Raw genomic sequence first — 17,023 nt, forward strand, 5'->3', positions numbered from 1 at the left:
TGTGTCAAAGCTGAAAATTTTCAGTAATAACGCATGCGAAGCGGGGTTTTCTTCGATTTTTGCCATTTTTTCCTCTGAAATATTGTGTTTGTTTACTTGAGTGTCAGTTTACGAAAAAGAACATTATTCCAAATCAGCAGTATGAAAATAGTTTCGATTGACATTTCCCATCTGTAGTTGGTAAGTGGACGAAAAGCTGAATGGGTTTCTAATTTTATTTCTGTGCTGGTATCCTTTTAACACCTCTGCGTAGCTTTTGTGGTCCGAAATACTTATGTAATTGTTTTGATTTTCCATACAGTATTGGCGTCCAGCTCGGTGCAATATGGAATGTAAACAATGCGAGATTCGGTAAAAATTCGGTGAAAGTTTTGAAACAGAACCGTCTCGTCTAGCACAAAGTTGAGAAATCTAACCAAATGTTTTGTTGCGTACCAAATAAAGCGATTTAGCGCGTGTATATGTGTATATGGGACACTGGAAATTGTTTTGTCAGTCCAGACTGGATAAGGTTATTTATGCAAGACGATTGTTTCGTTATACAATTATACAATTAAAATATTCAAGGTTGGAGTGTTGAAAAAATCGCTTTCGCAAAAAATCACAATATTATTTGGCCTTGACTTTGAACCTCACCTACCTTTTAATCCTCAAGGTAGACCACTTAGTTGGTATAGGCCATGAATAATAAATTGAAGTACTAATTGGCATTCGTACATTGCAGGAGGACGGGGTAATCGAGCCGGGAAATTTCGCAGGAAAAAAAAACAAATATTTTGTCCAGCATTAAAAACAATACAATTGGCAACGATAAGAGATAAGGCACCACTTGTGCATGGCAAGCTAGCATGAAAAAATCCTTTCAAATCGAGAAACGCCTCTAGATAATTTTATCTCGGCCCGATTCAATTATGTAAGAGTAAACAGATCCACTGCTTTGCCCCTTTTTTGAAATGTTACAGCGCCATTCTTATCTAAATTAGCTGGGGACCTTTCACCTTTTATTGGCGATTGCAAGCGAATCGAAAACTCGCGCGAAAATATCGAAAAACCATCAAATAACTCGATCCAGGTGCCGTTGCAATTTCCCCCCGACATGAATGAAATCAACCGAGTAGGCCTCGGGTCGCTGTTGAACGACAGATCCCGCCGCTACGCCAATGATGTCGAAAACTGCATACAACGAAAAAAAATTGTCGTGGATCCGGCATCTCCAAGGGATACCGTCAGAAACCACGTGGGTTATTCGATGTCCGACGGCCGAGCGATACGCTACGACGCTACTTAATTAAAAACAGTCGAAGATCGCGGATGCGTCCAAGTGCACTGTGATATGTAGTGAGTACGGTTTCCGCGGGGCGATTTTCTCTTGTTTCCCGCGTCAGCCACCCCATGGCCAGCTTTGTGACTTCCGACTATCGAGTTATTGTTTTTCCCGTTATTTATATTTCGTCTTGAGTTTATATTTCGCACCGAAGATGGATTGCTGGATGCGTGACATGGTACGTATAATTCGGACGGGTCTTGCGTGATATTTTATCGGACGCCGCGTTTTATTTTCACGCGCCATATGATTATTTTCGATTATTTATCGATAAATACTTAAAATCAAAAGTCGCCAAATGTTCGCATCATAATATTTAATAAATAATTTAAATCTACGTCATTGCTCTCCAGATATTTAACAAACACGTAAACATAACAAGAAATTGGTAAATTATTGTTGTTTCCATGGGATTGGTAAGAAAATATTTGCGAGACTGTCTCCCAAAAGTTGTGTCAGAGTTAATGAAGACCAAAACCGCATCGAATAAATTGCAGAGTGTCCAGATGTGTTTAAAAGCAACACGCACTGGTCTTGGTGATGATTATTAATACAGATTACGCATTATATACATTCAGAATATTATTTTTGTGATTCCATCCTAATGTGTCCTAATGGAAATCGAAGAAGGTACTGTGAAGCATTCGATATATATTTTTAAAGCCAATGAGCGCTGGTGTTAATAACGATTAATACAGATTGCACGCATAGTATGATGAATTGTATTGTAATTTCTGGCGTCTACTGGCTGTAAGTAATGAATCAATCAAAGAGTAACTATTGTAATATACTACCAGAATTTTTAAATCACCTCATACTTTCCCGACCTTCTTGCCCAACTTGGACATTAGTCAGTTTTCAATTTTTAAATATGATGTAATACACAGGTGGCTAGATTCGAATTCGATCAATCAAAGCGCCAAATGACGATTAACCGTGTATAGAAAATGAGTTTTATGCCAACTAAAACTATTCCTAATTTGTAGTCATCGAGATTAAACCCTTTTGCCAATCAGCGCTGATCGAAAATAGATGTTTTTTGTTTATCTGACCCGGCGATAACCCGCGGCCTCCAAAGCTTAGCTATACATTCGTACCGGCAAGTCGTCCTTGACGGCTTTTACCGCGGAAACTCACCAACGAATGTTCCAAAGTGAGCAAATTTGCTTTCGACGAAAAAAAACTCTCCTCCAGCCAGCACCTTTGTTCGGCGCGACATCAATATTGATGTAGGTTATGACGAACTGTTTTCTAGACCGTCGGAACAAATCTGAATCCGATTTTAAAGTCAAATCGTGGTCCGGGTCAGTGCTGAATGTCTCATGTGGTGCACTCCGCGGCAGAACGCCTGTGTTCGTCGTTGTTTTTTACCCACTATAACAATTTGTCTATTGTATAAGGTCTTAAACATATTCTGGCATGATTGTCATAGGTACCCGACGTCATTGCGTCGTAACAAACATAAACAAGTGGTCTTGAAATCAACAGATGTTTTTTTTAACCATATCTTACCCGTTTCCAAGATATCATGCAGATTAAAACAAAAATCACGGCATTAACTTCGTTAAAGTCAATTATCTAGAAGGCTGAGATTAATAATACCGCGTTTTGCCCACAGATGGAGCCGACATAACCGGAACATAACCTAATTGAACTGAATATCCACCCAAAATTGAATAAATCCGGAGAATTTTTCAGTTAGTCTTAACGAATTCAATGAAATTAGTAAATTTTATACGTATATATATACAGATTTTTAGTTAGTTGAGTTAGTTTAAACAGTATCTCGAATTGCGCACAGGTGACATTTAATTGACATTTTTGCGAACCACAAGGAAATGAAAATGTATACTACACGATTGGTTCGTTGTGCTCATGCGCATTTGTGTTTAAAATTTGTTAATTATATGGTTATGTTTTCATTTACTTGTTGCAAATAAGTAACAAAACACTAATTTTTTAATGGTAATTGAAAAAATTGACAAATTATAGTGAAGCCGAGGCGACAACATATATTGATGGTACAACATTCAACTAAAATTATATAGATATATAACTAGGATTATAATATGAATCAAAATTATCATATATTTTAGATATGACAATGTAGTCAAAATTAGCAGGATAGGACAATTTTCAAAGCTCACTTAATGGCAGAGAATGTAAACTGTAACTGGTTATCTAATACTGTTTTAGTAGGTTACGTTAAATTTGTATTTATCAATATGTGTCACTGTTCTTAGTGGTTATTAAAAAATATGATGTGTAAGCACCTACATTTTCATAAGTATGCGTAAGGAATGGATACTGATGTTCCTAACCTAATCTGAAGAATCATAGAGACGTTTGCGATCAGAATTCGAGGATAGTATTCCAGTTGACATCCCAATATCGGTAAAACAGGGACCCTTCGTCCGAAACTGACGGAGATAAAAAGGATTTAGATTTACTTGTCAACGAAATACGAATATGATAACAGAAAAATGCCAAACATAACCAAACTAAATTCAAATGTCACTTATTTTATTTAAGAACGCTTACGCTGAGCTAGCCAATCATATACAAGATGTTGTTCACTTCCCTGTAGGATTGTTTTCACCATTTGAACTATGAAAAATTCTAACCTAATTTGAACAGTCATAGATGTTTGCGATCAGAGTTCGAGGTTAGAATTAAAATGTTGGGGATGGCGCATCACAATATCGGTAAAACAGGGATCCTTCGAACGAAACTGTCGGAGACAAAAAAGATTTAGATTTACCTGTCAACGAACTACGGGTAAAAATGTCAAAAATAACCAAACTAAATGGAAATGTCATTAATTTTTTTTAATACAAGATGTCCACTTTTCTGTAGGTTTTTTGCTATTTGAACTGTGACACATTCTAACCTAATTTGAAGGGTCATAGAGACGTTTCCGATCAGAATTCGAGATTAGAATTAGAATGTTCGAGATGGCATCACAATATCGATAAAACAGGGATCCTTCGTCCGAAACTGTCGGGAATAAAAAAACGCGAAAAAAAATCGAAGTCAGTACGACCCTGATTTTCATATTTGCAATATTATTCGGCAATTTTCGTTACTTTATAGATAAGTCGCGCATCTATGTTGCGGCAGGTTAGTGTTGTTGTTCTCGAGTTTCACGAAAAAATACCAGATTTCGTTTAAGGTAAGTAGCAATCGTTCCAAGTAGTCATCACCGACAAAAATACGAGAACTGACCCCTGGTCAGCATAACGGAGCCCGTTTTTATCGCCTAGGAGACCGCCCAGTATTTTTTATCGTACTTGGTGCTCGTTCTGATCCGGTTTCGAGAAAATTCCGAAATTTGACAGAAATAACAGCCGGGATCCGTGTGACGAAGAAAAGTGGTCGACTAGCGAATGACGAGATCATGGTCACACCTTATCAGTTGCAGAACATTCACGTTCCACGCATCTACGTTTCAAAATTCGGTGATAGGGAGCACGAAACGAAAAAGCTGGCGGAATTCTATTAGTCATCTCTCTCGAATCCGTGGTTGTTGCGTTCCCGTCATTTTTGTCATCTTCCTCCCAGCAACACACGTGCAGACAAACGGTCAAGGATTGTTTTAAATGCGAGAGAAACTTTGACCTGGTATAAAAGTCAAATAAATTGGAGCAAATATTCCTTTTACACGTTATTACCTTTAAGTTCGATAACTAATTAAGGCATTTGAGTTTTTGCTCTGAATTCAGCAATTTTGCTGGTTTCGATGATAATAAAATCGTTAGCTTTGCTTACTGAACATATACGTCAAATCAGGACGGCTTGGATGAGTCTAATTCTTGAAACGCCTGACACGCGACGTTGTCAGTTCTTGCAAATAATACGTATATTCGAAGAATATAATGCAAATAGGATAAATTATCTTGAATTCAGAAATTAATCTAAATTAACTAAATTAAACTAACCTAACCTAAAGTTTCCCCCGAAACTCAAGTTAGCGTTTTTTGGTACAATTTACATCTTCTATAATATAATCAATGTAATATGGTGGCCGAAGTACCGCTACCATTTTGATTGCGCGCCATCTTGTTTATATAACGTTTAGCTCAGTTTCGCTTTAACCCAAATTTTATTATGGACTTTTACCTACCCTACATGAGGTACCGTTTATAAACATATTTAATTTTAGAGTAATTTTGAAAGGTAAAAAAGAAAATAAAACAATATGTAAGATAACAAATATAATCTATTTATCAATGTATAAACATTACAATAATAAACAAGTTATATAAAAATATACGATACACACTTTTCCACGCCACCTAGGAGTTCTAGGTGTAGTTTTTTATGTGGTATGCCCCTTAGGTCTAGTCCTCAAGAATCCATCTATCTTACAATCACACAATGATAAGAACCTTAACTGAACCCATTTTTCATCATCTTCGATTACATTGTTTAACAAATATAATTTAATTATGCCGCTGTCAAAATCCTTATTTCTGTTTTCTCTCATAGGCACTTTTTCATTTTAGTGGGAAATAATCTTCTGATACAATTGTTTTCAATGCCTCTCATCCTTAAACTACTATGGTTGATGATTTAAATTGCTGATCGATTATTCTCGAATTTAAAAGTGGTAAAATAAACATTACCGCATGTACCAATCATATACTATAGTCTATCCAATAAAACAACCAAACCGTCATCACGTCGCTGTGATGACATATCAAATTTAACTTCTGGTCTATAACGTTTGTCAGTTTATAACCTCTAATTATTACCAGTAATGTTTTGAGGAATTGTATAGACTGATTCGGTTGCATGTTCCGACGCATCTGATAGTATTCTGTCTCTTTTTAACGATGAAATTGTATTTGGCATTTTACATTTTTACAAACAGCCTTGGCAGTATGTTTGACCTCTTCTATGGCGTACATTGGCTGTTTTATTGGAAGGACTATACGTCTTCTTCACTTCATTGTAGTCTTCTATAAGTAGACACCACTGATGTCTTTCAGCGTCTCTCAAATGACTCTTTAGGGTAAATGATGTGGCTCGGTGAATGGAGGTAAAACGAAATGAAACAGTGGTGTTTACGTTACGTGACCGTTATTTATTGAAGTCATATAAAAATGTGGAAAATATAAAATAGATAAAACGGATCTAATTATTGCCACTAATGTTTTGAAGAATGGTATGGACTGATTCGGTTGCATGTTCCAACGCATCTGATAGCATTCTGTCTCTTTTTAACTATGAAATTGTATTTGGCATTTTACATTTTTACAAACAGCCTTGGCAGTATGTTTGACCTCTTCTATGGCGTACATTGGCTTATTGGAAGGACTATACATCTTCACTTCGTTGTAGTATTCTATAAGTAGCCACCACTGATGTCTTTCAGCGTCTGTCAAATGACTCTGTTGACATTTCTGTCATTCTAACATCCTATCTGATGACAGAAAACAGATAACAAGGAAACTGCAATCATGGCCACCTATGTGAAAATTGGACACGCAGCAATCAACAAAAAGCGGAAGCATTTGCTGACTATCTAGAAAAAACCTTCACTACAAACGAAACTGATATTGACAACGACGATTCAATTAGTCACGCCGAAGGAAGGAACCAAAAATATCAGAGTTGGCGTAAACCCCAATAAATCACCAGACAGTTGATCAATGGTGAATTTCGACTGAAACATGTCCCAGACGCCTGGAAGATGGCTGAAATTAGCCTAAAGATTCTAAAACCTGCAAAATCACCATATTAAATAAAACCCTTAGACCTACCTATTACCTAGTAATATCTAAGAAAAACACCTGTTGAAAAGAATAAAACCGATTATAGAGAGAAAAAAAACCTAATGCCTACAGACGATTTCGGGTTTATTAACAAAGATTCAAGAATTAACCAGGTTCGTAGAATAAAAAATGTAATTGAAAAAACCCGTGAAGATAAAAGGGTATGTTCAGCTATATTCTTAGTTGTAGTACAAGCCTTGACGGCCTTATTCATAAGCTACAGAAAATGTTACGGAGACGACACACTGAAATAATCAAACAAGAGGAAGCCTACTCTACAATAAAAGAAGCTATAGCAGGTGTACCGCAAGAAAGTGTATTGGGGCCAATTCTTTACCTACTCTACACATATGATATGCCACAAATGGAAAATATCAGGTTGGCATCATTTCCTGATGACAGCGATTCTTGCTGTCGGAGATAATAGCACTAAAACCACACAAAAACAGACAAGTGACAGTATAAATAATTAGAGCCAAAGCTGGAAAATTTATATTAACGAAAGTAAATCTGTGCATGTACACTTTACGTGTAATCATTTGTATGTATTTAATATTCATGTATAACGATACCAGTATCACTACATAGTATAAAACAAAGTCGCCTTTTCTGTCCCTATATCCCTATGTGCGCTTAAATCTTTAAAACTACGCAACGGATTTTGATGCGGTTTTTTTCAATAGATAGAGTGATTCAAGAGGAAGGTTTATATGTATAATACATGCATAATATACTAACGCAACATTGCTAATTTTAGAGGTTTCTAACCTGATGTCGTAAATTAACCTATTTTTTTAGGCCTATTTAGCAATTAGCAAAAACGCTGCCTAACCCTACGAGTTAGATCAAATTAATGTACTACAGTATTGTACACCATAAAAAGGTCTACAAAAAGTCCGCGATGGTATATGTTTATCTTTTAGGGATAACCCACATTAACCATTTTTATTGTTTACTTTTTACGTGAGAAAATGGCTTATTTACGAAGCTATTTTAAGCAATACGGCATTAATCCTTATCGAATTAAGTACCTTAAATACAGTGTGCAATTAATATAGATCAATATGGTTCCTTACAGCATGTAAATTAAACAAATATTTTCGGAGATATTACAAATTTAAAATTTGCGTTTAAAAATGTGTAATGTAATAAAAATTGTATGAATTTAGATATTCCAAAGATAGCAGGAAATCTTCATAGTAAGTATAGGGGAAGAGGAATTGTTTTACTCCAAATTTAATGCGTGCAGGCCAAGGGCAGTAATGAATGAACCAAAAATACTGGATCGATTTTAATCATGTTTTCATTGAGTGACATAGGCATATATATTTTATGCCCGTGCAAAGTCGGAGCGGGCCGCTATGTTTTTATATACAACGTTCATATTTTTTCTGTAGTGTATTTAATTTAGTATCAGCATTGCACCCGTGCGAAGCCGGGGCGGGTCGCTAGTAAATTATATAAATAAGAATACTGTCCTTAATAATTTCGCCGCCTACTGTAATATAGAAACAGCAGTGTTAATACTTACACCAGAGATTGAAGGACTGATGCGTCCTCATAGATTTAATTGATTTTGAAGATAGCTAACAACAAAAAAAATCTAATATCCCGTGAAATAAATTTCGGTAAAACTCTCTTTGTGTCTATTAAGTCGCGATACTCATTCAGTGTGTATTGCCATGTGTATGCGTGCCGTTATCAATAAAAAAAACTATTCGTTTTCAGTAATTAGGGGTAATGTTTTTTAAACGGCCTTTAACTGGCCGTTCTGCGGCATAAAAACGAGACAATTAGATTTTTAGGGACGGAGTTTTCGACAGGTATTCGGGCGACGCGCCACCGGGCCGCAGAAAACTCGCAACGCGCGTAACGTTCGGCAAATTTATTTCGCCGATGTGGGCGTTCCGTGTTCATGGCCAAGGCCACGCCGAGCAGATGGCCGGGCGGGGGAGAGCGGCACCACGTAACGCCACACAGACATAGGTATTTTATTTTTGTCAGCTCGACAACCAGGACCGCACTCGGATCTTTCGTTTTTTTCTTCTCTCTCTCGCTCTCCCGTCCGTTCGCCGAGTCACGGGGCTCAAAGTCTGGCCGGTGCGACGTAAAAAATTCCGGGTACGAATCGACGACGGTACGGTACTTTATTTCCAGTATGTCATATTCGGAACCGGGGCCAATTGATGGCATACAGTGATCTTCACCAGTTCCACTCACATTTTTGCTGTTGTAGGCGTGTTAGGGCCGCTTCTCGTATAAAAAACAGACAACATGAATGTGTGTACGCCAGGGGCGGCTGGTGTATAAGTGCTGCAGTGTTGCTGAGCTCCCAAAACATAATTATAGTCTATTCAAAGTTGTTTTCTACATACGTGATCAGAATTTATGACGTCAAAACGTTCTATCTATGTGTTCTATCTAATCAGACAGCCCTGTGTCTCTTTTTAACTAGAATAAATTGAGAAGGAAAATATTGTCTGATTCTAAAACGAATAAATAAATTGCGACAGGCAATACATTAAACATCTTGATGACATATGTACAAATAACTTTGAATAGGCTATATATAACCTCACTAAAATACTAAAATATTTTCTATTACTTAACAAAAAGCAAATCCCACTTAGCATTCGCGAATTCTTGTTGCAATAAATGATAAAAAAAGTGCATAGGAAATGAGAGTCACGGAAGTGTGGACCAGTGGAATAACCTATCGTCTGTACTCTACCGACTCACGCTATAGCTATTATTTATCCGAGCCACACTCTGCGAGCTCCTTCAAATACCCGCGCAGCACTCCGCTTCCCCCGTGCTCGCCGTTACTGTCTAAAATAAGGCTCATGTTTAAGTGGAAATTTCGCTGCATTTAGCACAGAATCTGTATCGAAATTTTACGCGACTTAATTCTTATCAGGAAAAATTGGAATTTGAAGGAAATGGCCGACCATAACCCGATATTATTATTGAGAAATTTGGTGCAGGTAGAAAAAAAATTACACCCGTAAATAGTAATAATTACTTAATAGTATAATTAACAGGTCAATTGAAAAGTCCCCGGCCTGACACATAGATGGGAAAAAATACAGTTGAAGCAAAAACTTGACTTTTTGAAACCGAGTTTCCGAACACTGCCCCAGGAAAATCAACCACCAAGGATTGGTATGCTAAGTTTAGACGTGGCGAAATGAGCACCTAAGACGATGAACGCAGTTGACGCCCAAAAGAGGTTGTTACCGACGAAAAAATTAAAAATCCACATAATGATTTTGAATAACCGTAAATTGAAACTGAATAAAATAGCAGACACTCTAAAGATATCAACTGAACGTGTACATCATATCATTCACGAATATTTGGGTATGAGAATGCTCTGTGTGAAGTGGGTGCCGCGCGAGCCCACTTTTAACCAAAAACAACGATGAGTTGATAATTCGGAGCAGTGTTTGAAGATGATCAACCGTAATAAACCCGAGTTTTTGAGTCGATATGTGACAATGGATGAAACATGGCTCCATCATTTCACACCGAAGTCCAATCGACAGTCATCCGAGTGGATTATACACGATGAACCCGCTCCAAAGCGTGGGAAAACGCAACAGTCGGCTGGCAAGATTATGGCGTCTGTATTTTGGGATGCGCATGGAATAATTTTCATTGATTACCTTGAAAAAGGGGGGACCACCAACAGCGACTATTACATAGCGTTATTGGACTGTTTGAAGGACGAAATCGCCGAAAAACGGCCGCTTTTGAAGAAAAATAAAGTACTGCTAGACCAAGACAATGCACCATGTCACAAGTCAGTGAAAACGATGGCAAAAATCCTCGAATTGTTCTTCGAATGCTTCCTCAGCCACCGTAATTTCCAGATCTGACCTCCAGCGACTATTTTCTGTTTTCAGATCTCAAAAGAATGCTCGCTGCGAAGAAATTTTCGTCGACGAAACTGTGGCCTATCTGTTATACGAATTACTAAAGTTGTGAACGAAAATAGAAACAATAACAATAGAAAATTTAAAAAAAAATAGTTTCTTGGATCGCGTTTGACGCTTCTGCTAATTGTTTTTCGGTCTACCAGAAGGTTATTTCTCTTGCACTTCGAAATCACCACTTTTAAATTTATGAAGCCAGGCCTCACATGTTTTTAAAGTTAAAGCAAACGATGATCTTCAACGGCTTTTTTCTTTTGATTGAATAATAATATTAAAGAGTGCCGCGAATGCATGTTTTCAGGCAGGAAACTTGACATTTTCAAAGAGGTATAAATCTAGGACGGTGTTACTTTCGCAAAATATAACATGTATGGCATTTATAGTATAACATTTCAACTAGTCATTGTATAACTCTTATCCGTCCGACAAACAACGTAAACGAAAATAGCGATACAGTAAATTATTAACCAGATAGCAACGATAACAAATCGGATCCAGACTCCATTCGGATGATAAAACGGATATTCGCGATTTATGATTATTTTGACCTATGGTAATGCGAGCGACGTTAGGATCCTGATTTGGAATGCTACGAAAAAAAACACACACACATAGACCGATCGCATATGGATTAGAACCGAATCCAGTTCGATTTACATCACTATACATCAAGATTTATTCCCAGTTTTTGTGTGTCACGTCGCGTCTATTTACCCATGGAAACAAAAAATATACCATCAGTTTTGAGGGTTAATTCAAAGTCGATGCTTTGGAAAATGTTTACAAGAGTCGTGGTTGGGAAATCATTTTTAGGTTAATTTTATTTTTACAAAAGTTTCTTAAGGTAATATAATTATTTATTATTTAATAGAGAATACTAACAGCTAACAGTGCGAAAATAGACGTATAAGGTATTAATAAAATGTAGTCTAAGCCACAAAAAAATTATGAGACAGAATAAAAATGTGGACTCATTACTTCCGAAAAAATGCTGGAATCATCACAAAGATGGCAATAGAGTCATTGAATAATCCTCTAAAACGAATACAGGGTAACAATTGGAAAATTGTTAGATTCATTAGGTAATCTGATTGATTTGAAAGTATGGAGAAGGATTTTGGATAGTGAACGTTTAAGAAAACTCACAAAAGATAAGTACATAATTCATACAGTTTTACAGCATTCAGGCAAATTATTAATATTAATTAAACATCAGGATAAAATTTTCGCTACATTTCATTGGTTATTTTAAATTACCATAACAGACACCTGGAAAAAAATATTTTATTAGGAAGGCATTTATTTGGTTGAGGATTTCATACGCATCAGGGACTAACCCCTGTCGTCACATCCTACTGACCAATTAAATTTTAAATAAATCCGAAATATAATTTCTCAAAAATTGTATTAAAATAAAATTATATATAGATACAAATATTATAAAACATTAAAATATAGGTGTATGTAATGAGATATACATATATAAATAAAAAATATCTCCAAGAAAACATATCTCCTTGCAAATGTAATCAAAATTGCCTATAGCGCCGTTTCCCTATTTCATATTTCTTTAGTGGTATCAATTTAAATAAGATGTATTAAAGTTTCTATCTTTTTGTTCTGTCATATTGAAAGCAGACTAAGTCTGTGTCTTTTAATAATTATTTAATTATTTATTTATTTCATTTACTTCAGTAAAAATGGACATCTTTAAAACAATTAAGTTTTTATACAATTAAGTCATGGTACTTTACAAACAACTTTTTTAAAGGGCAACAATATTTGACTCGATATATATTGAATGGCTTTGCACTAAAACTTTCATGTAGTATAATCACATTTACCTTTAATGTAATTTTAATTAAGTTAATTTGGGCTGTTTCTTCCAAGGAAAACGACGTTTCGTTTTCTTATTTCCGCACATATACCGGATACACAAGACCTTTAACACTGCAGATACATTATAATCAAATAATAGTGATTGTAATTATAATAAGTCACAAATAATAATTAAAAAAAACAAACTGAAACAAACAATCACCTTTATAGGACAATTGAAACGAAACCAATCAAAAATGTGGCCTCAGTAATTGCATTGATGGGGACATTTCCTCGGTTTCGCCTTTACATTAGCCATCAATATCAGTTATAAAATCGCCAATTTTCCCGTAATAATTCATAGCTAGATCTATTTTTACGCCCTAAAAATATGGGTATAACTGCTCGAGTCGGTATCTGGTCGCGTGAGGGGTGCCGGGCCTCCCAGCTGACGTCTAACGATACGCGAGATCTGTTGCGGCGAATTGCAGCGGTCCCCGTTGGCCTTGCACTTGAACCTGCCGCAGGAAGATGCAGAAAACGATGCTGTTCAGTCAAGGCCGACCGGTTGCATTTGTTCCCCGTCTTTTTTGTTTCGTTTTTCGCGTCGTTTGGCGGACGCGAGGAAAGGAAATGGTTTCCTCTCCGTCTCTATCTCTCCCTCTCTCTCACTCTCTCGGTTTTCCTCCGCCCCCCTCCCGCTCATATTTCGTAACGGCGTACCGTAATCGAGCCGCACTAATGAATCTCTCCGATAATGCAGGTCTCTATAATGACGGATCCGAGCTTATCACCGACGAATGTGCCCATCATCAAGAAGGAACTGGACGGCTTCGCCGACTGTTCCCCGACCAACAGCGAGCTTTATTCACCGCCCACGACCACCACCGTCATCAATGACACCATACAGCAATCGGACATCAAGGTAAACGTCGGCCACACTCTAAGGGAACCATCCTGATAACGATTTTTGTTCCCCATATATAGCGGTTGGAGTTCCACGACAGCTATGACAGCAAATTACAATCACCCGACAGTCCAGAACGACAGTATTGCTCATCGACCACCCAGCCGCACACGGATTCTGGAATGGGACAGCACGAGGTACGAATTAAAAATATTCCTCGATACTTATGCAACACAAAACAATATTTTTAGGGTGAAATGAAAAACGACGATGAATCACCCCGAAGATTATGTTTAGTTTGTGGCGATTTCGCCTCAGGATTCCATTACGGCGTCGCATCGTGTGAGGCGTGTAAGGCTTTCTTCAAACGTACCATCCAAGGTAATGTATATCTAATCCCCCCTTGACGTTTCCTTTACGTATTTTCCCCGAACGTTAGGCAACATAGAATACACGTGTCCGGCCTCCGGCGACTGCGAGATCAACAAGAGACGGAGGAAAGCCTGTCAGGCGTGCCGTTTCCGGAAATGCCTGCGGTCCGGGATGTTGAAGGAAGGCGTACGGTTAGACAGGGTCAGGGGCGGCAGGCAGAAGTACCGCAGGAACCCCGAGAGTCCATATCAAGTGCAGGTGGTGTCGGCCCAGAAACCTCACGTGCTCCTGGAAGGTTGGTGGCGATGCGCGCGTCCTCTCAGCGATTCTAGAACGTTCTCCGTCATTTTCAGATATCAAAATGCTAGAGGCGCTGATCTCGTGCGAGCCGGACTGCCTGGAAATCAACACGGCCCTGGAAAACTCCAAACATCGTACGCTGTCGATCCTGAGCGACCTATACGATCGGGAATTGGTGGGAATCATCGGATGGGCCAAGCAGATACCAGGTAAGTTATCCTGTTCGACGAAACCGTCGTTTTTTTATACCCTGAGTGTTACAGGATTCAGCGATCTCTCCTTAAACGACCAAATGAGGCTGTTGCAGAGCACCTGGGCCGAAATACTGACGCTGACTCTGGCCTTTCGATCTCTGCCGATGGTCAGCTTGGGGCGACTGAAATTCGCTATCGATTTCACGTTGGACGAAAAACAGTCGAAGGATTGTGGTGCAATTGAATTATACCAAACTGTAAGTATGCACTGATAGAGAAAAAAACATAATTTTAATTAGCGTTGGGAACTATCGACTGTTTAGTAATTGACTACTTTTTACTATCGACTGTTTCAGTTACTACTTTCAAACCAACTAGTTTGATACGACTGTTTTTTATCGTTGTGACTTTACCTTCCTAGCCTAATATAGCAACATTTTCTAATAAGTAAGCGCACATGTTGGAATGAAATAAAAATAAACCAATTACTTCTATTATATTATGTCAGTGTTACTTTCCGAATAGTAAAATATGATTAAATATATTTGGTATCACTATTCCGTTCCCTTTTTACACTGCCACTTGCCAATTTAAAGGGTTTAATTGCATTTGACTGAAGCAGCAATTAGTATTTTCAGTCGACTGTTTCCAACACTACTTTTTATATTTTAACGAATATTTCAATCAACACTTTGCATTCGACACGCTTTAAACGAGACATTAATTCATACATCGCGGGTTCACTAATACTAATCGAATTACAGTGTACCCACGTCGTAGAACGACTGGAGAGCCTGTCTATATCGAAGGAGGAGTATTATTTACTGAAAGCGCTGGTCCTGACCAATTCCGATGTCAAACTAGACGAGTACCAGTCCCTGAAGAAATTCAAAGATACCATACTGGCAGCCCTGTCCGATGCCATGAGAATATTAAGGTGAATATTCTCCCAGTTGATTCGGTCTATATGCTTAACCACCACGGGTTGTTCCAGACCCAGTAACGTCCTGACGCAGATCCAGCAACTGTTGCTCTGCCTGCCGGCGCTGAGACAAGCCGATCACGTCGTGCGACGGTTCTGGTCCAACGTCCACACCCAGGAGCTGGTCCCCATGAACAAACTCTTCCTCGAAATGCTGGAGGCGTACAGTCGGTAGCCACGTTAGAGGACTTCAACAGCCGCGTCGCAAGAAATCAGCTCGTCCGCACTTGTACAAAGCCATGAGAGGAAAAAAAAGAGGGACGCACGTCGGGCCCGTCTGGCCCATATGAATTGCGAAAATCGAGTATTAAGGCCGAGAATCCTACTTAAGCAATACACCTCAATTCCTTTTTATTTTTACTACTTAATGTTAAGTACCTACGTAGGTAAAAAGGAGGCTGAGGCCTCGGATTTCTTGCAACCCGCGGCTGTCGAAGACATTTTATTAACCCGGGACGCTTCAAACGGTGGGTTTAATGGGGGGCGTGGTAAGGCGGGGGGTTCTGATATAGCTTCGGAATTGAGTAAGGAAAATTAGGACACTTGGTATACAACACCGGGTCGCCGTGTGATGGCTTACTTAATACGTGTTAGGAATCGATGGAGTGAGGTATGAACGTATCCTATGAGTTTCTGGTAAAACCTGATGGTTTGTTTGTCACTATATCAATAAAGTTTGTTTAAAAAAAATCTCTACGGATTTCCGTCGATGAAACGTGGCTCTTATAGTTGCAGCAACTAGATATTCAGGAATATAAAATATTAACTGTAATAATTAATTGACCTGTACATAGTTTAAAAAATATATTTTTTAGTAGAGTGTATGTAAAGTATACATATTTTTATGTAAAAAGATATCGTATGATCCATACGTGATAATTTTTTTGTCTTTATTTTTTCGGCCAACCGCCAAGTGTAATATAACAAAAAATATATAAGGCACTTGTTAACGTCGATGGTTTTATTCATACCCTAGCGCAACATTACTTCAAGATGATTAATAACAGGTCAATTGAAAAGTCCCCGGCCTGGCGTATAGATGAAAAAATTGATAAAAAGGAACTTCGCGTGTTGATAAAATATTGCTTTTTAAAGGGAAAAAATACAGTTGAAGCAAAAACTTGGCTTGACGCCGAGTTTCCGAACACTGCCCCAGGAAAATCAACCATCAAGTTATGCTACGTATGATAAGTTTAGACGTGGTGAAATGAGCACCGAAGACGGTGAACGCAGTGGAGGGCCGAAAGAGGTTATCGACGAAAACATTAAAAAATCCACAAAATGATTTTGAATGACCGTAAATTGAAATTGAATGAAATAGAAGACACTCTAAAGATATCAACTGGTATCTCATGTGTTCGTAAGAAAGATATATCCACAGAACTTAGCGTCCCTGTGAATCTCAATCAATCCG

General features: G+C 38.0%; 1 protein-coding gene across 5 annotated transcripts; it reads left to right on the plus strand.

Moving 5' to 3' along the window:
* Positions 1-3: 3 nt before the first annotated feature.
* ERR (estrogen-related receptor) lies at positions 4-16,559 on the plus strand. Of its 5 annotated transcripts, none has more exons than XM_076412322.1 (9): positions 4-180; positions 13,618-13,779; positions 13,842-13,958; positions 14,013-14,142; positions 14,201-14,428; positions 14,487-14,642; positions 14,697-14,884; positions 15,392-15,564; positions 15,622-16,559. In XM_076412322.1, the coding sequence occupies exons 2-9, from the start codon at positions 13,627-13,629 to the stop codon at positions 15,782-15,784; spliced, it is 1,308 nt and encodes a 435-aa protein (XP_076268437.1). In that variant the 5' UTR covers positions 4-180; positions 13,618-13,626; the 3' UTR covers positions 15,785-16,559. The 5 variants fall into 5 exon arrangements, with proteins under 5 accessions (XP_076268437.1, XP_076268435.1, XP_076268439.1 ...); XM_076412320.1 differs by lacking the exon at positions 4-180 and adding an exon at positions 1,195-1,502; XM_076412324.1 differs by lacking the exon at positions 4-180 and adding an exon at positions 1,841-1,954.
* Positions 16,560-17,023: the final 464 nt, after the last annotated feature.

Source organism: Rhynchophorus ferrugineus, unplaced genomic scaffold (assembly GCF_030347505.1).
Source record: "Rhynchophorus ferrugineus isolate W39M unplaced genomic scaffold, kcgeb_rfMv2 rfM8, whole genome shotgun sequence".
Classification (NCBI taxonomy): domain Eukaryota; kingdom Metazoa; phylum Arthropoda; class Insecta; order Coleoptera; family Curculionidae; genus Rhynchophorus; species Rhynchophorus ferrugineus.

Excerpts from the sequence above, each read along its gene's own strand:
- ERR (XM_076412320.1), top strand. The coding sequence starts at position 1,479 with ATGGATTGCTGGATGCGTGACATG. Across the intron at positions 13,959-14,012 it reads CTGGAATGGGACAGCACGAG|GGTGAAATGAAAAACGACGA; the intron begins GTACGAATTAAA and ends CAATATTTTTAG. Across the intron at positions 14,429-14,486 it reads ACCTCACGTGCTCCTGGAAG|ATATCAAAATGCTAGAGGCG; the intron begins GTTGGTGGCGAT and ends CGTCATTTTCAG.